This window comes from Nothobranchius furzeri, chromosome 2, assembly GCF_043380555.1.
Source record: "Nothobranchius furzeri strain GRZ-AD chromosome 2, NfurGRZ-RIMD1, whole genome shotgun sequence".
NCBI lineage: Eukaryota > Metazoa > Chordata > Actinopteri > Cyprinodontiformes > Nothobranchiidae > Nothobranchius > Nothobranchius furzeri.
In genome coordinates this window covers 94,119,793-94,141,790 of record NC_091742.1, presented here as the reverse complement: position 1 = coordinate 94,141,790, position 21,998 = coordinate 94,119,793, and the positions used below count along the sequence as shown (strand labels likewise).

General features: G+C 44.0%; 2 protein-coding genes across 2 annotated transcripts in view; both read right to left on the bottom strand.

Annotated features, from left to right (window-relative positions):
- Nucleotides 1-17,531, bottom strand: part of LOC139066156 (gastrula zinc finger protein XlCGF57.1-like) — a 31,190-nt gene extending 13,659 nt beyond the window's left edge. Inside the window, exons 1-3 of the mRNA XM_070548233.1 lie at nt 17,252-17,531; nt 16,996-17,108; nt 2,112-2,615 (exon numbers count right to left, since the gene is read on the bottom strand). Coding sequence (XP_070404334.1) covers nt 2,112-2,615; nt 16,996-17,005 — 514 coding nt within the window. The 5' untranslated portion in view covers nt 17,006-17,108; nt 17,252-17,531. The remainder of the gene's footprint in view (nt 1-2,111; nt 2,616-16,995; nt 17,109-17,251) is intronic.
- LOC139066159 (zinc finger protein 862-like) lies at nt 3,442-13,168 on the bottom strand. Its single transcript, XM_070548250.1, has 5 exons — nt 6,556-13,168; nt 5,565-6,273; nt 5,083-5,312; nt 4,597-4,811; nt 3,442-4,443 (listed from the first exon to the last, which is right to left on the bottom strand). The coding sequence occupies exons 1-5, from the start codon at nt 6,564-6,566 to the stop codon at nt 3,866-3,868; spliced, it is 1,743 nt and encodes a 580-aa protein (XP_070404351.1). The 5' UTR covers nt 6,567-13,168; the 3' UTR covers nt 3,442-3,865.
- Nucleotides 17,532-21,998: the final 4,467 nt, after the last annotated feature.

Below are 21,998 nucleotides of genomic sequence, written 5' to 3'. Positions count from 1 at the left end.
TTTACATACTTCTTGTTGGAATAATTAAAATAAACTCATCAACATGATTTTTTGCAAAATGCAAACTATTTTCTACCATGACGTTTAGACAGTCTCTGCTCAGAGAAACGAAAAAATATGCCTGACAAAAATGATTAGGGATCATCATATATTTTTAAACATTTTATGAGTCTAATTCACACTCATGTTACAGCCCCCTGTATTTGGGCTGATGAGTTTATCTCCCTCTGTTCATCCTGTGAGGTGAACCCCATGATCCAGCTAAATTCCCCCACCAGAGGGAGCCATTATCTGGAACCCTTTGGCCTGCTGCTGCTCCCCACAGGGCAGCTGGTGCACATCAGCTGATTAAGAGGTCTGCACAAACAGTTGAAAAGCCAGACTGAGGCCCTGTCCACACGTAGCCGGGGATCTGCCAAAACGTAGATATTTTTCTACGTTTTTGCCTGTCACCCACACAAAAACGGATCTTTTTAAAAACTCCGGCCAAAGTGAAGATCTGCGTTTTCTCCGTTTTGGGTGTCTGCGTGTGGACAGACAAAACCGGAGTTTTAAGGTCCGCATCGTCACTTTCCGCGACAAAAAATGCTGACATCACGTGTGCGACCTGTGTTTACACTAGCCGACAGCATGTATGCCCTCAGAGCTGCGCTCGCTTTATCAATTGTCCAAGCGCTTTTTGCTTGTTTGTTTTTGCAAGCGGAATTACTGCTCCTTGTGGAAGACCACAGACGAAGGACGAGGTTAAGAACGGGGGAAGTACTGCCGCCTACAGGTCTGGCATGTCCTTAACAACGTATTTATCCGGGTACGTGTGGACAGTTTGTTTTTAAAACGCGGTGGTGTGGATGCAAGTTTTTGGAGGGGCGGATATTCGTTTCTAAAAAACCCCGGCTACGTGTGGACAGGGCCTGAGAGCAGCTGGAGAGAGAAGCGCAGTGAATCGAGAGGTTTTGAAGGTTTTGATTGCTTTATTTGTTCTTGTTTTATTTTTGTTTGGTTATCCTATTCGGATAAACAGGAGGGATTATGTTATGGAAATGTTATGTTTATTATTAACTGAATGTATTATTCTATGTCTAAAAGCACGCGCACACACACACACACACACACACACACACACACACACACACACACACACACACACACACACACACACACACACACACACACACACACACACACTTATCTTTGTTATAATTAAACTCTGAGAGCAGAAACTCGGGGCCGTTGCCTTGAGCTTCTGCCCCTGATTGCAGTTTGGAGACTTGTCTGCTTGTTGTCTCTCCTCTCTCTCCAGCTGCAGGTATTGGGTTATTGATAAAATCCCTAACAGTCATGTAATCATTAGTTTAGAAATATAGAATTAAACTAATTTTTATAAACTATATTCTTGACTCTGTCTGAATTAATATGAAGTGTGTGTTCCTAAGGTCGTATTAAATCAAATATTCAAAGACCAATAAGATTGATCATTTATAATTAGATGGAATATCACATCTTATTGATCATTCAGTAAAAGTAACCACTTCCATCACGTTACACCATCAGCATGGCTCTACACTTCATCCTGCAGCATCTGGACTCCTGGGTACCTACACCAGGATCCTGCCAGAAGCAGAAACAGCTGGAGTTAGCAGGTCAGATCCACGGTGTGTAAAGTCCACTCATGGAGGGAACAGGAAGGGAAACCACTGAAGAACCAGGATAAACAGACCCGAGGAAACATGGACGGAGACACAGCGCTGCCCCGTGGCCAGGCGGGAATGTGGAAACGGACCTGTGGCTATTCCAAACACAGGCGCCATCTTGTTAGCGGCCAGAAGCAGAGTATGGGTGGGATGAGGCTGGCCCATACTCTGGAACAGCAGCTGCTATGTGTGGACTCTCATGTGATTTGTTTATTTACATTTGTAGTAAACCTTTCTCCACACTCATCATGACTAAATGATTTAGGTTTCTTCTGGACTTTCCTGCACGAGTCTACATGTTGCTTCACTCTAACACATTTCTTATGAACCAAACAGCCTGAAGACCTTATTGCTGGATGACTTGTCTCCCTCACGTGTCTCTGGAGAGACCACTTGTGAAGAACTTGTTGACAGACTTACCATCTGACTCAGAAGACCTGCTCTCATTCCAGTCATCATCTTCATCTCCAGTTTCAGACCCAGAGTCTGACAGCTCAGAGTCCCGATTCACACCATCATCATCATCATCATCATCATCTCCACTAACTTCAGTCTCTGAAGAATCAGATGTTTGTTCATGAGGGTTCAGATCTGGGTTCCTGCTAGTTCCTGCTCCTCCACCAGTTTCTGCTGCCATCTGGTCAGCTGAGCTGCTGGTTGGAACATCTCTGTCTTCTATTTGCTGCTGATGAAGCTGTGAGACCAGAGGTTTCTCTTCATCATCCTCACTCTTTATAGAAACAGCAGTAACAGGAAACCCGACAGCTTCAGTCTCCTCCTTCAAACAGAGATGCTCTCCCTCCAGACTGGTCCAGAGCTCCTCCTGTTCCTCCTTTATGTGGAGGTGTTCTGGGTCCTGCTGGTCCACACCAGCACTCTGTTCTTCAGGAGCTTCTTCTTTAACCAGCGCCAGCTGTGGAACATCTGTAGGAAACACAGACACATGATGTTACAGACCACCATACCTTTATATTTACACCATGAGTGATACTGGCTACATGATGTGGGAAAAAGGAACAAGAACATGAACTTCATTTAGATAAAAACAGATTTCTACTTTAGGAACAATAAAAACTTCCATCACAATCAGCGTGTTTGTTTCTGACCAGAACTTCTAAGCCTCCTACTCACACCCCAAGCTTTAGATCTGAAGCTGATGTGAGGAGAAACGTCTCCAAGATAAAATCAGCAACTATTCAGTCAAAAGGAAAATGAATAAACACTTAGATGTAGCTGCTGTCAGTAACAATCTTTCACTTTTAAGCTCTCAGCAGGCTAGAGCACTACAAAGCAAAGGAATCTTACTAATTAGCATTTTGGGAGATTTAGTGTTGTTATTATTATTATTAGTAGTAGTGGGTTACTTAGTGACTGAGCAGTGGGCGGAGCCTGTTGTTTTCTACTCATTGTATTATTTTTCAGCGTTTCCCCTGGGAATTTTTCCAGCTGTGGTGGTGGTGTGTGTGTGTGTGTGTGTGTGTGTGTGTGTGTGTGTGGGGGGGGGGGGTTATGACACATCTCACTTTTATGTTATTATTGTTTTATTTGACGCACTCCACCTTGAACTGCACCAATCCAGCAACTGCTGCATTTTAATAACTAGTATTAAAGGTGAATACACCAATATTTGCACAAGAATAATTTTTGTTTTAAACTCTCAGTGACACACTTTGCGGGGGGGGTGGGGGGGGTGGGGGGGGGGGTTGGTATTTAATTTTTCTTGGCGTGTGGAAAAACATCTCCTTCTGCCCCCTTTATTTAGGTCCAAGATCATTACTGGGCTGGCCCTATTAAGCACCTTCTACACCCCTGCTTAGTAGACTTAATGAAGGATTTTTAAGCCAGTATCAAAATGACTGAAACACAAATTTACATATTTGGCATTATTGACCAATATCTTTGATTTAATTTATTTGTTAACAGGGGTGGACATTAACTTCAAAACCAACCGGCCAGCCGGGCCGGTAACTCAGAAAATTTACCGGCCCCACCAAGAATCTACCGGCCCCACAGGTCAACTGCCAAAACGAGTCAAAATAACAACTGAAGCGTTTTAAATGTAACAAACCTTTATTTTCTACACATTCACACACATAAACTTTTCAACCAGCACTGTGTCAGTCTCTGGCACTATTGTGATGCAGGCTGAACATTTGGCTAGTGGTGGACTAGTGTTACTCCACCTCAAAGTCCTTGTCAAGCTCATCGTCATATTTCTTGCTCATCATGGAGAGCAAGCGACCCTGACCCACGCACATGAAATCTTCCTCTGGCTCTGCGTCGTCCATCTCAGCAGCAGTGGAAGTCTTGCCATCCATGAAATCAAGACGCCTTCGCCGTTGGACATCATGATACCATATGTTTATAGCTGGCTTTGGGTCGAAGTTTTTAATGTCTGCCGACAGTAACCGCACCGACATGAGCTCACCCACACTCTTCCCTGACAGGCTGGACCGCCAGTCACTCTTTATCATTTTCATGTGGTTGAAACCTCTTTCACATTCAGCAGTAGATGCAGGCAGGGTCAGCAGCAGGTCCACAAGCTGAAGAATGTTTGGGCACTCATCAAAGTACCTTCTGTTCAGTTCGCACCATGTCACCTTCTTGATGAACTCCAGCCAGTCGGGCTGCTGATACACCTTGGATCGGAGTGTTGTCCACTCGTCTGCAACTTTGTCCACCTGCACACCTGCATCTTCCAGGACAGGCTTGAAGTGCCCTACCAGGATGTCAACAGCTGCGTCTCCAAAGTCTGAAAAAAATAAATAACAAAAATTTAATCAAAAAACCTTACTCTTTAAAAACCAAGGGGTGTCCTAGCATTACCTCTTCATTTAAAAAAAATGTGCTGTCACCATATCAAAGTAAAATGAGGCAGTTCATAAATTGAAACAAAAAAACCAACCCGTCATGTTTACTTTGTCAGGCCAGAACCCAAAATCTGCAATGTTTGTGGCATGAAGTAACCCTCCTTTCACATGCCCAAATCGGTTCTCCATGTTGGCAACCAGGTCATCAATGAGATTCGGGTGTGATGACTGAAATGATCGACCGTCGCCCGAGAGTTCCCTTCCCTCAAAGGTCATCTTGTTCCCGAACGACTGTAGCATGGGGCCAGGCCTACAAAGAGAAAGTAAAAGTATTGGTTGGTTTAACACAATATAGACTGCTATAAATTTGAATTAATATGTTTAGAATACTACTTTTTAACATTGTCTATTTCAGATACTGTTGAAGGAGACTCCACCAGTGCAGTAGAAGTTCTAAACACAGACTGCTGAAATTTATGTTTGTTACAAAATGATTATATAAATGTTCACAAAGTTAATGAACATTTAATAGATGTCAAACTGTAAGGCCAAATATGTTTTATTTTAAAATGAAGGCTTACTTTCTCTTATAAGTCAGCAGCACAGTCTTGGTTGACTGTAGGGCTTCATGCAATGCAGCCATCGTCACGTTGGTCTTCTGCATCTTGCGTGACAAGTTGGAAAGATGAGCCAGGACATCAAACAAGAACCATGCATACTTTATCACGTCCAGGGATGTTGCAGCACGATAGAAGTTCCGGGCCTTGGCCTGCTGGTCACTGCGTACTCCGGTGGAATCTGGGGACTGTATCTGAAAAACAGCAACATGAAGACATTATTTATTTTATACCTTGCATAAATAGAGCAGATTGCAAGCTTTAATGTGCACATTTAATAAAATACAGTTTTGCTTGCTGCTCATTTCTTTTTTGAGATTTGACCTACTTTATCAAGTGCATTTTTTAAGTGCATTCAAACTGACATTTAGTTTTCTGTGCTGCAAGCATTGTTGAGAAATCATTTTTAAAATAATGCCATTTGAACAGTGCACATAAGGATATACCTGTTCCAGATGTTGAACGATGGTAGAGTACCCTCGCAAGAAGTGGTCCAAGGCCGCCAACAGGTGTGATACCCAGCGGGTGCCTGTCGCTCTTGTGGGCATCAGGGGTTTCTTTCCCAGTGATTCGAATGAGGCCTTCAAGTTTGCCCGGTTGAGAGGACTGTAGTGGTAAAATGTGTAGAGTCCAGTAAGGAGAGCATCCTGCTTCTTGTGGCATGGATTCTTCGAGGCAGCATCCTTAAAACTCAGCTCAAGTCTATGAGGCATACAATGAATGGGCAGCACATGGGGCAGGTCTGCAGTCAGTCTTGTCACTACGCCACTCTTTACTCCAAGCATGACTGCAGCCCCGTCTGTTGAAACAGCGACCAGTTTCTTCTTCCAGGTGCCTTCCTCCACACCAAGACCTTTACACACACCGGCTGTTATGGCAGACGTGATGTTTTCTGCATTAGCTTTTGCGACTGCCTCGATACCCAGGAACTTGACACAGATTTGTCCTTTAACTGCTTGTCGGCCATAGATGATTTCTTCTTCAATGACTGCACTGTCAGCACAGCCATCTGACATCAGAGAAAGAAACTTTCCAGCTGCAAATTCTTCTTGCACACTCTCCTTCTCTGCCTGGGCTATGTACCCAATGAATGTTTTGGCCTGCTTTCTGGTTCGGTACGTTTCGCCTATCTCCATGCCCTTCTGCTCATCTAAACTGAAAGAAAAAGCAAATTACATTTCATACATTCAATTTTGACAGCCAGTCTTTACTGTGCTAATGCACATATCTCTCACATTGGAACGATGGCAGTAAAAAAAATAAATAAATAAAAATAAAAACGGAATAAGAAAAGGTGGGGAAAATAAAAAAAATGGAATAATGAAGAAAAGGTGAAAATAATTAAAGGAACATTTAAGAAAATCTTTAATAAAAATCTGAAAAAAAAAGAAGATGGAACAGAATTTATTTTTAAAAAATAAATCAAAGATGACTTACAGACAGTGCATGTTTTCAGGTTCTTTTCTCCATCAAACAATGAAATGGACAAGAACACATCGTTAAACTAACAGAACAAACCCAGTATTTTGAGAATTTGTTAAGCAAAAAATAATACTTACTCGCACATCCAACTGAAGTCGGTGTATGGCCTTCCTTTCTTTGCAATGGCGTGAGCTGTACGAAACAACTTTTCCAGTTTGTCTTGCTGTGCTTTAGTCATCGCCACGAGGGCCTTTGCAGCTGGCGACTCTCCTACCGTTGCTGCATTAGCAAGAGCAGTCTTTTCTGCCTTCATGTGGCTCGCTGTTTTTTCGTGGTCTTTCACGTATTGTTAAATGTTAATGATATCTTGAACGGTTCAGGAATTATGGTAATGAGAAGCATGTCCAATCCCGTCTGCGGCCACATGTTGGTAATAAGAATATTGTGGCACTAACAGAGGGGTGCCGGCGGTCAGGGCTAGGGGGCCCCCCAACACAAGGGGGCCCCAGGCGGCTGCCTACCTATGCCTAATGGTAAAACCGCCTCTGCTATTATGTTATTATTACAACACTAGAAATAAATAATGAGGTAAATATTCTGGATCAGCACCATGAAGCACCTGCGTGATTCGTGCAGATCTGATGGGGAACAAATAGGTGTTTTTCTTTTTTTTTGGTGCCTTCATGTGGCTCGCTGTTTTTTCGTGGTCTTTCACGTATTCTAGTTTGAATTTGTTGGTTCCCTCAACAAAACTCGATTTTGTCGTTGCATACTTCCGGCATACAACGCAGTACATCACCTCCTCCGCTTTGCTGTACTCGAGCCATCCTCTGCGCCTCCCGTCTTCTTTAAACCGCCAAGAATCATTCCACCTCGGCACACGCTTCTCCGCTTCATACCGTTTCGAACGGTCTCGCCTCTCCTCACCAGTTTTAAAGCGTTTTGCCGGAGGTTTCATCAAGAAATCCCATGCCTGTGTGGTGTCGCCATCTTCCTGTATGCTTGTGTGTTTCTAGCGTGGTTCCGCTCCGTCTTTTATAGTGAACTTATAGTTCACGTGACTAGAGGTGTGCAGTACGTGCACGAATCGTGCACGTACTGCACACCTCTAGTCACGAACTGCACGTACTGCACGTACAAGTGCATGTGCAGTACGCGCAGTACGTGACTAGAGGCAGCTTCACGTGCGCGAACAGGGCGCGGCCATGATGGTGAAAGCCGGTGTGTAAATGACAAAGAAGGTTTGGGCGCCACCCGGGCGGTAAGTCGTCAAGTTTTTACCGCCCGACGAGAAAATTTAGCGCCATTGGCGCTCGGGCGGTTTAAAGGTCCACCCCTGGTTAAGAACATCAAGATGCATTACAGTGAACATTATAATAAAGTACATGTTTCTAGTGCAGAGAGGAGACAACCCATAGAAGCACTGATTTGATCTCATTTCAGAGAAAAATAGAACAGATCAGATGCATCTAATAAATAAAATTACTAACATAAACTCAGGAATCTGTTTCTTTGCTTCATTGTTCTGGTGCTGAAAATATCACTAATGCAGATCAAAGGAGATACACAGATGAATGCACCTCTTATTTATTATTTGGGAATTAGTGGGTGTGGTTTACATCAATACATTATTTTAAATCTGAAATTGATATGGATTGATCAGAAGTTGCTATGTGTGTTGTTTATTAGAAAAATATTTACAGAGCAGCCTCAGAATTGAGATGATCACAACAGTAAAGGAACTAATACAGAACAAGTTTTTCAGTAAAATCAGAACATTAATATTTAAGTGCATGAATTAATGCATCTGAACTCATGCAGTAGGAACTAGGAAATATGAAATGCTAGAACTATTTTATTTTATTTTGATTAAACTGATTTTTTTCCTAACGTTGTTGGCATTTTTCCCACACACACTTAAACAAAACAATTTTGATTGAGGTGTGTGTGTGAGAGAGAGAGGGGGGTAAAATAATAATAATAAAAAAAAAAAAAAACGACCGCAGTGGAGGCAGTGACCGACGCAGCACAAGCCATTTTCAGCTCTGTCTTGTCAAATGCACCACGTCCGTTACGAAAAAGTAACTTTAAATATTAAACTGAAAAAGATGCGAGCTGAAGAAAACCTAGGGAGCACTGAAGAAACGTGAGCAACAGTGAAGCAAGCACAGAGAGATCCGTTACTGTGTGTGTGTGTGTGTGTGTGTGTGTGTGTGTGTGTGTGTGCGTGCGTGCGTGCGCGTGGATGGGCCGGGCGGACTGAGCTCCCGGCTGCAGTTTTGTGTGTAGGGAGGGGCGGGCGCTCTATGTGATGCAGTCTCATAGAGCATAACCCGTTCACATACACAGTGTTTAAAAGTGTGGGTGTTGAGATTTCTCTGAGGTACAAAACAGGGTTTTCCTTACATTGGCGTAGCCGTGGCGGCCCACCATGGCTGAAATCCCAGCGCCACGCCTACAAGATGCCAAGTTTTTTTTTTTTGGCGCTGTTTCCCGAAGAAGCAGCGGGAACTACTATGTTGTCGCTTGTGATCACAGCCAGCGGGCAGCAAGGAGGAGCAGCCAGGGCAAGGTGCAGTTACAGCATAAGTTACTGAGTTTAAAATTAGAAAGGTAGCAGTGGATATGATGCTTTTTGGTTTACATGTTTCAATAGCATTAAGATAAAGGAGTGTTGACAATCTTGACAGGGTTTCCTCCAGTGCTTTTTAGGCCAGGTTCTCCTCCCCCCACCAGGCTAAGCATCACTTATAGGGCTGCAGCTATCGAATATTTTTGTAATCGAGTACTCTATCGAATATTTTTTTCGATTAATCGAGTACTCTAATAAATTACCCTTTTGTATTTGTAAACCATTATATCAAATAGCATGTTGTAATTATGAAAGACCTGTTAAAATGAGCAAGCAATTGCCAGTTACTCTTCAAGTTTTATTCAAAATTAGTTTTCAAAACTTCAGCACTTCAACTTTACTTTACAGTAAACAAATGGCTGTGCAAAAAATAAGTACACAACCTGAGCCGATTTTCCCCTCGTGCGAGAATTTGCTAGCCTGCAAGCCAGACAGAAACTAGGAGGATAACTGTTGAAGTAGCGCTGCGAGCGGCTGCGGCCCAAACAGAACCAGAACCGCTCACGGTGCATGCGCAAACAGCTCGCCGGCTGTTTCCCTATTAACACACGTCCGTTTTAATTTCAACACTTTTTTTCTCACACAATAACAAGGATTGTCGAGAAAGCATGTTTGCTGTGGTTATGTCAAATTATACTGATCACAAAACATTTATTTACTTTCTTTCGTTTTCCTCTCATAAATACCCGTGTCCTCCTGCAGCAATCCCGAGGGACAACAAACATCAATAACACAATAAAAAGTCCGACGTTTTGTGTAAAAATGCTATTTTTTAGCACATTTTAAGTCCGACGTGTTGCTACCAGACGTACGGTGTGAGCTGAAACTGAGTGCTACAAACGAAAAAGTCGCACAGTGTCCGCAGAATATATAGAAATACAGGCTAAAATGCACTATCTTGTAGAGGCTCCGAGTCCGCTTGCAGAAGTGACATTTACATGTGCTGCAGCACGGAGGATGTGTTGTTGTGGTAGGCTAAATCCATTTTACAGTATTTACACTGGACTACGTTTTCCGCCTAACGACGTGAAAAATGGTCCCACATCTTGACATTTTCTGTCTTTTTCGCACTCCACCGGGGTCCACGTTGTCCGCCATGGCTTAAGAGAAAGTTAAGTTATATTCGCTACTCGCGTGTGCAGTCCAGTGGGCATGTGCGTCACTTATTTCAGTCCGGGTGAAACATGACCACGGGCGACTGCAAAGCCACGAATTAATTAAATATGAATTAAACGAATCCTCGAGGCAGAGAATTTGACTCGATGATTTTTTGTACTCGAATTATTCGAGGTACTCGAGGAATCGTTTCAGCCCTAATCACTTATTCATGTAAAATTTATTTATTTTTTCATGACTGACTTTAACCGCATCTAATACTGTATTACTGCGTGAGCGCAACAGCGACAACTTAAGATCGATGTGTGAGCAGCCTGAGAGGTCGGGTGTTTTCATCTGAACCCTTAAAACCTCCAGCAGGCTACGCTGCACTATTGACCTGTTAGCACGCGACGCTAACAACTTAGCGACGTGACATGTCTCGGAGAAAGCGCTAAAAAACACGTTGGACGCTTCTTCTGAAGAGGGAAAATAACACCTCTTCTTAAGTAGAGCACGACGTCGCCTCGGCTCGTTCACGGCCGAGCCGGACTGAGCTCGATAACATTGACCCAGCACAGCCACTGGGTCGTTGGAGCTGCCCCGTGACTGCCTGATGGAAAACCAGCGGGTTTCATCAGACTCGTAAAGTTTCTTGTTTTTGCTGGGGACCCCCTGTATTTTACCGCTCCCTCCTGCAGTCTTCCCCTATTAACATTTAAAATGATTCTGTAAATTCTGTGTATCAATAGAAAAAATCTCAATCCATATCAATTTCAGATTTAAAATAATGTATTGATGTAAACCACGCCCAATAATTTCCAAATAATAAATAAGAGGTGCATTCATCTGTGTATCTCCTTTGATCCGCATTAGTGATATTCTCAGCACCAGAACAGTGAAGCAACAGATTCCTGAGTTTGTTAGTAATTTTATTTATTAGGTGCATCTGACCTGTTCTATTTTTCTCTGAAATGAGATCAAATCAGTGCTTTTATGGGTTGTCTCCACTCTGCACTGGAAAATTTTACTTTATTTAGAGACTTGTCATAATCCCCCCCCGCCACAGCTGGACAAATTCCTAGGGGAAACACTGCCAAGGTACCGGGAACTAGTATCGAATCGATTCCAATGTCAAAGGTACCCATCCCTACCCACAGCTTAATCTCACCGCTCCCCATGGGGACGGGTCAAATGCAGGACGTAACTTCAACAGTGTGTGACGATGACTTTGGGACTTTAAAGCTTGGTTTATGCTTGACACATTTACTTTCCGCTTGGTGATGCGGCTCGCGGATGGAACGCGCTTCACAACTTGCAGCATTTATGGTTCATGCACCTTGTCTCTGTGGTGAGCCAATATTCTCCCAAACTGTAGGGGGCAGCGTGGAGCTCTACGGCATGCATCCAACACTACACCATAGAAGTAAAAATTACTGTTGTTTACAACATGGCATTCCAGCATTTTTTAACTGCGTGCTCGTCTTTTCCGACAGTGCGAGCTATTTCTCTCCAAGAATTATTAACATGTTGATCACTGTGATCTTTGAGAGCTGAATCATACAAATGTCTGTATTTACGAACCTCTGCCATACTAGTTCTTGCCAGTACGCCATGTTTTTCCACGTCCGACCGTCCGCGTGGTTAGAAAATGTCCTAGGTGCGCGGTGCGGAAAGTTTGGGCCGTGCGGTGGAGGGGCGTGATTGTTAAAACAAACAAAACAAAAAACTATTTGGATAAAAACAAGTCACGTGACCACTATACTTGGCTTCACAAATCATTCATTGGAGAGATCTATTCACTAGGGCTGGGCGATATGACGATTTTAGACCGTTTTACGATCTACACATCTGACGGTCTGTCATTTTTGAGAGACCTTTTTATCACGATTCACAGCTCTGCTGTTGAAATTCTGCCTCTGAATGAAAAGGGAACTTACCTCAAGCGAATGACACGCCTTTGTTTGACCCTTAACCAATCAGAGTGAGTCATAGTAATATATTAGTGCCCCCGCTTGTTTTCACCTGTGTGTGAACAAACATGGCTTCGGCCGCGGCTGAGAGCGACAACGAGGTTTTCGTTCCGAAGAGGAACGCCTTTTCTATAGTACCGACCGAGCACCGATTCACGTCATTTCAAACGGTGCCTCGTTTCAGTACCCGTCCTTCATAACGAGAACTTGCCAAGAAAGCTGCGCATGTGCAAGAGCGTTATGTCGTCGGTCCCTGTGAGCGAGTTGTAAACAGAGCAAGCATGGTAGAAAGAACGCACGCTAAAGCTTGGGTCCACTTCACTAAATGTGATGGGTAACTGGGTGATGATGAAACCAGCGACAACGATCTAAGTGAGACATCCTCATCTTAATCTGCTCTGGTAGGTAAATAAAATGTTTAAGATAACGTTAGCTTGATTTGTTAGCTTCCGTTTCGCTAATGGTGGGTTCGCTTTCTCCTGGGAACTCCGAATTTCCGACTAGATGAACATGAACGCGCTCTAAAGTTTGGCTTCACTTTACTAAATGCGACGGGTGATTGGGTGAAGATGAAACCAGCGACAACAATCTAAGTGTGAGGCATCATCGTTTTAATCTGCTCCAGCAGTTAAATAAACTGTTAAAGACACGTTAGCTTCCATTGCCACCATTGTTATCAGCTAATGGTGCGTTCGCTTTCTCCTCGGAAATTCTAACTTCCCAGTGGGAAAAATCAAATGAAAAAGGATGGCCAAAGGAATGAAGATACACAGTAAATTTAGTTCACAGTAAAGATGTTTGCTTCAGTTTAATTATCAACTTATAAAACTACAAGGACGATGTTAAAATACAAACAGTTGTATGTTATTTATCGTGATATTTATCAAATATTGTTATATATTGAGAAAATATATATATTTAATTATAAAAGAGAATCAAAATATGAAACACTCAAAAGTATCGAAAATTGGTACCGTTAAGTACCGGTATCGATTCGTAGGTACCGGGAATTAGTACCGGATCGATTCAAATGTCAAAGGTACCCATCCCTATTATATGGAACTGGTTTGGTTTTTCACCAGATGACAAAGAGCAGCGGAACGTCATTCGCAAAGTTTGCAAGGAGAGCGTCAAGGCAAGTGATGGCAACACCACAAACTTGTTTAATCACTTGAAAAGAAGGCATCCCAAACAATACAATGAGAGCCAGCTGGCAGCTAAAGCTAAAAAGACTGCGGCTGCTGCGGCAGCGGCTAGTGCTTCTTCCAGGCAGCAAACGCTAACAGAAACACTCACAAAACTCACTCCTTACGACAGAGACAGCAGACGATGGAACAGCATGACAGATGCAGTGACGTACCACTTGGTTAAAGATTTGTGTCCCGTGCGAACAGTAGGAGTGGGATTTAAGAACATGATAAAAACATTGGATCCGCGCTACGAGTTTTCCAGCTGCAAGTATTTTTTGAACACTGCCATTAGGGCTGCTCGATTATGGCAAAAACAATAATCACGATTATGGTGACTGAAATTGAGATCACGATTATTTAGGACGATTTTTCAATTTATGTTGATTTTATTTGTTTTTATTCAGTCATAAAATTGCTCAGGGCACAATCAGGACAAAAATAAGAAACAAGATGATCACTAAAAATAACTCCTGATTCCCAGTATAAAAAGACCAATATACTTATAGCTCATAGTCTATGACCCAAGGGCTATAGACCTTGGTTTAACTCATTTAAGTATAACCAGTACAGACCCAAATACCAATATCTTGCAAATACTGACAGCAAGAATCATACAGTGGCATTTATAACAAATAAATGCAAATAAATTGATGTTCACAAAATGTTGCATAACATTTATTTAGTCGTGTCAAGGTGCTGTAGGAGAGTGCACTAGCACCGTGTTCTCAGAGAGATTAGTTATTATTTATCAGCGTAAGGAAGTTATTTCTACCTTATTTATAAACTATTTATTTACAGGCCCATCAGTTAATGTAATAATTGTCCCAACCACAGCTGCACCCCCCACCCCCCACCCCGGTCTCACAGCAATCAGTGGCAAGCTGCAAGTGTGTTTAGCACGCCACACGCGCACATTTAGCCGCTTTTAGCTGCTCAGGAGTCCGCAGGTACGGTGTGTGTGTCACTCACTCTGGTTATTCCAACAAGGAGCCGGCTCCGAGAGCCGTTTCTTTAGCGACTGACACATCACTGCATCATTCCCTTTCCTAATGTTGTGAAGAACGGTCCGGAGCGCAGGCGGAGTGTTTAGCTAACCTGCAGGAAATGTCGACGACAGTTATCCAGAAAGTAGCTAAGGGTTACCAGAGATGTTTCTGAGGTGTTCGCTAGGTACTTTTAGGATTAAAAAGTCAAGAAGGGGGTCTGAAAAGCTGCTAGAAATAGCGTCAAAGTCGCTAAGTTGGCAACACCGTGGAGGTGCGCTTCATTTGCAACTCAGGGCAGCGCAAGCGGGAGGAGCAAATAATCGGCTTGTTTTGTTTTTTATAATCGTTCAAAACTCAGATCGTAATCGTGATTAAAATTCGATTAATTGAGCAGCCCTAACTGCCATTCCACGCATGTACGCTGAATGCAAAGTGAGAGTTATAGGAAATATTCAGAATGCGCAGTTTTTTGCTACCACAAGCGATCTCTGGTCCAGCCGCACATCAGAGCCGTATTTGAGCTTAACTATCCACTACATGAGCAACTGGGAGCTACATAGTATTTTGAACAAGTTAATGTTTGCACAATACGTTTGCAATTGACATGTTTGCACTTTAAATATGTTTACGATTTTAATTTATGTTAAGTTACTTGAAAAACGAGAAAAACTGATTTTTGTAATTGTTTCTCTCAGGGCTTATATCATCTCTGGTGTGAGTTTAAAATATAAGTGTGTTAGCACTGTGCTGATTATCCCTAATATGAATAAATGTTTATTTATTCAATGTTTCTCTTCTTTAATACGCAATTGAAGTTATGCTATTCATGGATAAAAAATCATGATGAAATATTGGAAAAATCGTGATATTCTATTTTTGCCATATCACCCAGCCCTACTATTCACTCTAAAACTTCAAGGTTCTACAACAGTCTGTGAACGAGTGAATGACTGTGATGTAAAACACTTTGGGGGGTTTTAGAACCCCAGTAGTGCTAAACATATACAGATCATTATTTTAAAGATTGAACCTCATTCTCATAATTTCACTGTAATGTCCCACCATAATGTAACCCAGTAGATAAAACACCTTCATTTTAGTTTATTTTTTGTATCAGCTATTTTCCATGCTTTCATTTTGGAAAATATTTTTAGTTTGAAAAGACAGAAGTGTAATTCCTTAGTTTGTTCCTGATTCCGGTTGGCGCTCCCGTCGAGTTAAACTTGCCCTCTCATTTGTTGAGAGTGGCGTTAGTCCCGCCTTCCTACAAGGTGAGCGACTCAGGCGCCGTTTTTTGCTCTTTGGAGAGCTGGAGGAAGATTGCAGAGGAGCCGCACTGAACCATATTTTAGGGGATTGAGTCGAGCCGTATATACCTTTTATTGGGTGAGTCGCTATACAGAACAGAAGTTTAAGAGTATTTGAGTTTTCTAGACGGCTAATTTAGGTTATGTGTTATAGTGGGTTGCGTGGAGCCCACGCTAGAGAGACCAGGTGGCTGTGCTGGCGCTTCAAGCACGCTAATACCTCATCTTGGTGAGTTAACGCCATGTGCTTGCTAAGCTCTGCTAGCAACCTGCTAACTAAAGCTAACTCACTTTGGCCAGCCACATGAGTTCATTTTAATGGATGTTAATGGTAATTCTGCTAACAGAAGGGAACAAATAATTATTTTTGTTTTATTTTTCAGAATGAATGTGAATATTGTGGATCTTAAACGTCAGTTTTGTTGATTATCATATTGTTATTGTGTAATTTTTGTATTACTCTATGGTTACATGCTAATCATAAGCCTTGTTAAAAAAAACTGGTTAAAAACTGGAAAAAAAAGATTCAAACTATTAGTTACGTGAGTTAAAAACATGTTTCATGTATTGCCAAAATGTATTTTGAGAAAAGAAATGTACATGCATGTAAATGGTTACTATGGTAATGTGAAGGATGAAGAAAGAAAAGACTGTAAAAGCTATAGCTGTGAGAATAAGAGATGAGAATTTTATTTAGCTGTAAACAATAATTGCATTATTGTTGTGCAGGCTAGGTTTTTATGCTCGGTACGGGACTGAAGTGGATTGGAGTCCTGGATTCTCTCCGGATGGAGATGGCGAGCCTGTGCCCGAACTGAACTGAATCCCGATCAGGAGAACATCATTCTTCTATACTGAGCCAACATTCCAGTGGTAACCACTCAGACCACTGAACCTGAGTTTTACAAGACCGAGGAGACTTTCTTTTTGACTAGACTACGACCAAATAGAAGACTGACTTTGAGCTCAACCTGACTAGGTTTACTGATATAGGGGGAAAGGCCTAATTGTTTAATTATATGTTTATTGCAGCTGCAGTATTTTTTGTTCTATTTTCATATTTCTATATAAAATTACAAATCTGGTGCAACTGTGTTCTTTTGCTCATTCTTTGGATCCAGCTATTCCATTTCCCACTCACTGGTAATTTGTAAGGTAATCCTGTTGGACCTAGAGTCTGGCCTATTTATTATTATTTTTTGAATAAGTGGTAACTTAATCTGACGCCAGGGTTACAATAGACTGACAATATATTCATTCATCCACCAGTACCTGTGTCCATGCTGTCCAGGTCCAGGTGGTGAAGAACACACGATGAATCAGTCCCAGCTGATGGATGATCCTGAAGTGGTAGCAGGTTTTCTTTAGCCGTGTTTAGCTAACAGCTGCAATAGAAACAAAGCAGGAGAGCTGATTAAGATGCTGCTTCAGAACAACGCAGGAGATTAAAGATCCAACGCTTTGGTTCTGGCCAAAGGAACAGCAGCAGATCCAGAGGGCAGGAAGTCTAGAGAAAAGCTTTTCTCACCCACAACCTGATTCTGGAGCTCCGATTGTCACGAAGACCGCAGAATATCTTCTCTGGTTCTGGAAAGAACTCCACCAAGTTGTTGAGGAGGAGAAGAAAGTTTCCACAGCCTGGTGAGAAGATTTCTGCAGCAGCAGCAGTTAGTCGCTTTAGCTGATCAACTCTCCCAGAGACTGAAGTGAAGACATTTTTACTGCAGAGCCTCAAATTTTCTCCTCACACACCAGAACAATAAGCTAGCTCTGTTAGCAGCAGCTTTCGGTTTCTGCTTCTTCCGTTGGTCGATGACCAGCGAAATGGTGCATTAGCGCCACCTGCTGGAGCAGAATAAAACCCACCTGACTCTCATTCACAACTTCCACTGATGGTTTTTTTTTTTTTGACAAAATATTTGTCGTAATGTTTTTTGTTCCTCTCTCCAAAAGTTGTCATTTAACATTCTTACGTTTGTCATTTTTCTAAATGAATTAACGAAGGGCCGGGATAGATTTCAAGATAAAATGCTAATGTAGAAGTATGAAATACCTGCTCCAATTTTATTGGTCTAGAGCAGTACGCCCTCTGTACGTAGGAGGGCGCTGCTGCTATAAATGGGGAGCTCCTCCGGCGAGGAAGTAAGTTCAGGAAACAGCTGGTCTCAGTATTGGTGTTGCCAGCCCCTGTCCTCAGGCTGCGTTTTTGGTGTTATCGGCTCTGCTCCAACTGTGGTATGTACATGGATGGCTACTCTGTTTAGCACTAGGGCTACTGTGTCTCAGACTGTGTTGTGCACTCTGCAGCTTGGGCATTTGTATCAGTGTTGGCTGTGACATCATCGCTCGCCTTTGGTAGACGGAGCATTGGTAAACGGTACGTACCTTCGGCAGGTAGATAACCTGTGAGTCAAACAATCTTAACATCAGCTCTTTGTAAAAGCAGGGACAGAGTGAATCCCCGTTGCTGCCGGGCAGGGAGTTCCCTTCTGCTCAGGCGTCATCAGTAGGAGGACCGGCAGGTGTGTGCTGCGCCGTCTCCACACTTGGCCATTTGTTAGTTTGGTAATTTCTACCTCTTCCTTGTCCTTTCAGATTGTTCTGTTGTCCGGCCGGAGGCGCCGCTGTTTTGTTTTGCTTCCTTTACTTCGTTTTAAATTAGCTGGTTGGAGGAAGTTCCCCTGGCTCGTGGCTGGAGTCCAGGAGGAAGAACAGCTAATTCCTATTGTACAGATTTTATACAGTTTTTAATATTGTTTTCTTTGTGCAGGCTGAGGCAGGAGGTGTGGAGTGTGGCCTCGGAGGTGGCGGTCGCGTGTGGTGGTGCTGGGTTCTCACGTTGGTATGAATGCTCACTGCCGGGGGTGAATTATTTTATTTTAGCTGGTTGGGGCTGGTTTTTTTTTATTTTAGTGGGCAAGGTAAGAGGTTATCATGGAGGAGAAAGAGCTACAGGAGTTAAAGAAGGTAATTCTACAACTGAAAGCAGAAAATAAGAGGTTAAAACAAGAGCAAATGGTGATTTCTGGTCCTAGTGGCCACTCTTCTGCAGCTTCAACTTCCTTTAGGGGGCGGACAGGGATTAGTTTGGCCGAGTGGCTGGTAGAGGTGCAGGCTTGCACGCGGTCCCGGCGGCTCACTGATTTGGAACAGGCTTTGTTCCTTTTTGATCATCTTGAGGGAGAAGCCAGGGAAGAAATTGGGTTTCGCCCTAGAGAGGAGAGGGAGGATCCTGCCCGGGTGATTGCAGCGTTAACGTTATGGCTGTGTTGACTCATACGTAGCCCTGCAGAAAGCGTTTTTTTCTCGGCACCAGCAGGAGGGGGAAACATTGCAAGAGTTTTCCCTAGCCCTGATGAGTTTAATGGCTGCCGTTAAACAGCAAGCCCCCACTGACATGCCCAATGCTGAAGAGCTGCTTCGCGACCAGTTTGTAGAGCACGTAAGTGACGGTGCCTTGCGCCGTGAGTTGAAACAGTTTGTGCGTCGTTATTTAACAGCTACCCTGTTGGAGGTTACAGCCGAAGCCATTAGGTGGGAACGGGAGGGTTCCTCGGGAGGAGCTAGAGGCCGGAGTTATTCATTCCCTTCGGTTTTTGGGTTGCAATATGGGGTCCAATGTCCCCAGACCACAGCAGCCTCCCCCATGCGGTCGGAGTTGACTGAAATGAGGGAGATGTTGAAGCTACAGCAGGAACAGTTAAATAGACTTACGGAGGGCCTCTTAGCGCTCCAAGGTTCGAGGCGGAGTAGTAATCCCGCTGGTCGTAGCCCCCTAATTTGCAGACGTTGTCGACAGCCAGGCCACTTCGCTAAAGACTGTGATGGGAAGCGGGTTCCTTCTCAACCCGCGGCACAGTCTCAGCAGTCCGTGAGGCAGGGTGGATGGCTGGTACCGTCGGAAAATTAACACCCGCCGAGCTGTGTAGCCAAAGTTCAGGGGGTGCCAAGCCTGGCTCAGATGGAGAGTCTACTGCCGTGGAAGTGGCGAAATTGATGTCTTGTCAACGCGTGGATGTAACAATGGGGGGAGTGCAGGGTCTGTGCTTGTTGGACACGGGGTCAATGGTGTCAACTATTTCGGAGTTTTTTTTTTACCAGCACTTCGAACCCTGGGGTGCGGACAAACTGAGATCTTGCCACTGGTTGCGGCTTAAGGCTGCCAACGGGTTGGCCATCCTATACATTGGTTATTTAGAACTTGAGGTTGAACTTTGTGGTAAAGTGTTGACTCAGTGTGGTGTCCTGGTGGTCAAAGACACCCCCAAAGGTGGACTCCTGTCACGTCTGGGGGTGAATGTGATTAGCAGGTGTTACAGGGATCTGTTTGGAGAACACGGGCGGGCCCTATTTGAACAGTCACCATTGTTACAAGCCCCAGAGCCAGTGAGGTTGGCGCTGCAGAAGTGCCACCAGGCCAGCAGGAGGGTTGCTGGGGGAGCGCCTGGTACCATCAAGGTCGGCGGTCGTCAGGCATGCCAAATTCCGGCTGGCACAATGAAAGTGGTGGCTACTACCTGTTCCGATCGGTTTTCAGGTAAGAGCGTACTGTTCGAACCACCAGTGTTTGGCCTCCCTGCCAGCCTACTTTCCTCACCAGCCTTGGTACGGGTGGAGAGAGGGGTCGCCCACATTATGGTTATTAATGTGGAGAGTACAGGTGTCCTTCTCTACCCTCGGACCAAGGTGGGTACAGTGGTGGAGGTGGGAGTTTCAAGCTTCCCACGCGGCATCACAGAGGTTCCCCTCCATGAGGCCACAGTGGCGTCCTAGCTGGGATCTGAGGTAACATCACACTAGCTTAATGAACTGGACTTGTCAAACCTTTCTGTAAGTGACCAGGAGACGGTAAGCTCATTGCTGACTCTTTCTTCTCTGCCCATGATGGCGACCTTGGTTGCACTAACTTGGTTGTACATGAAATCCCCCTGCAGGACGATGTTCCCGTCCGTCAGCGGTTCAGGCAAATCCCACCATCCGACTATGAGGTGGTTAAGGGCCACATCAACCAGCTGTTGGAAGCAGAGGTGATAAGGGAGAGCAGTAGTCCTTACGCATCCCCTATTGTGCTGGCCAGGAAAAAAGATGGTAGCCTGAGGATATGTGGATTACAGGCAGTTAAATGCAAAAACTAGGAAGGATGCTTTTCCCCTTCCTCGCATCGAGGAGTCACTAGATTGCACTGACAGGGGCAGGTTGGTTCTCTACTCTTGATTTGGCTAGTGGCTATAATCAGGTGTCAGTAGCAGAAGCAGACAGGCCAAAAACAGCGTTCTGCACTCCTTTTGGCCGTTTCGAGTGGAATTGAATGCCATTTGCTCTTTGTAATGCTCCAGGCACTTTTCAACGGTTAATGCAGAGGATATTTGGTGATAAGCAGTATCAGTCGTTGCTGATCTACCTGGATGACATTGTGGTTTTCTCCTCTACAGTGGAGGAACACCTGCTGAGGTTGGAGATGGTGCTGGACAGATTACAAAGAGAGGGTCTTAAGGTAAAGTTGGCAAAGTGTGCTTTCTTCCAAAAGGAAGTCGGCTACTTGGGCCATGTCATTTCTAGCAGAGGGATCGCTACAGATCCCAAGAAGGTGCCGGCAGTGGGCGAATGGCAGATCCCGACCACGACCTCAGAATTTCGCTCGTTCCTAGGGTTCGCCAGTTACTATCGCAGGTTTGTGGAGGGATTTGCTAAATTGGCGGCACCACTCCACAAACTGGTGGCAGAAACTGTAAAAGGGAAAGGGATGAGGAAATCCAATCGGGACCTGAGAAGCTATTGGACAGCTGAGTGCCAGACCAGCTTTGAGGTATTAAAAACAAAACTCACCACTGCGCCCGTTCTAGCGTACGCTGATTTTTCGCTTCCCTTCATATTGGAGGTGGACGCCAGTCACGGTAGACTAGGCGCCGTGCTCTCACAGGAGCAGGAAGGCAAAGTTAGACCAGTGGCCTATGCAAGCACAGGGCTTAGACCAAATGAAAGGAACATGGAGAACTACAGTACCATGAAGTTGGAATTTTTGGCCTTAAAGTGGGCCATGGCCGAAAAATTCCGTGAATATTTGCTGGGCCACAAGTGTATTGTCTTTGCTGACAATAATCCACTGAGCCATTTGTCATCGGCTAAGTTGGGGGCTACCGAGCAGTGGTGGATAGTAGGGATGTTCCAAAAAGGATACTTCACGATTCGATTTCGATTATGGGAGCTTCAATGCTTCGATTCTTTGATTATAATTTTTGGTTCGATTTGATTACTGGTGCCACGATTCTTCGATT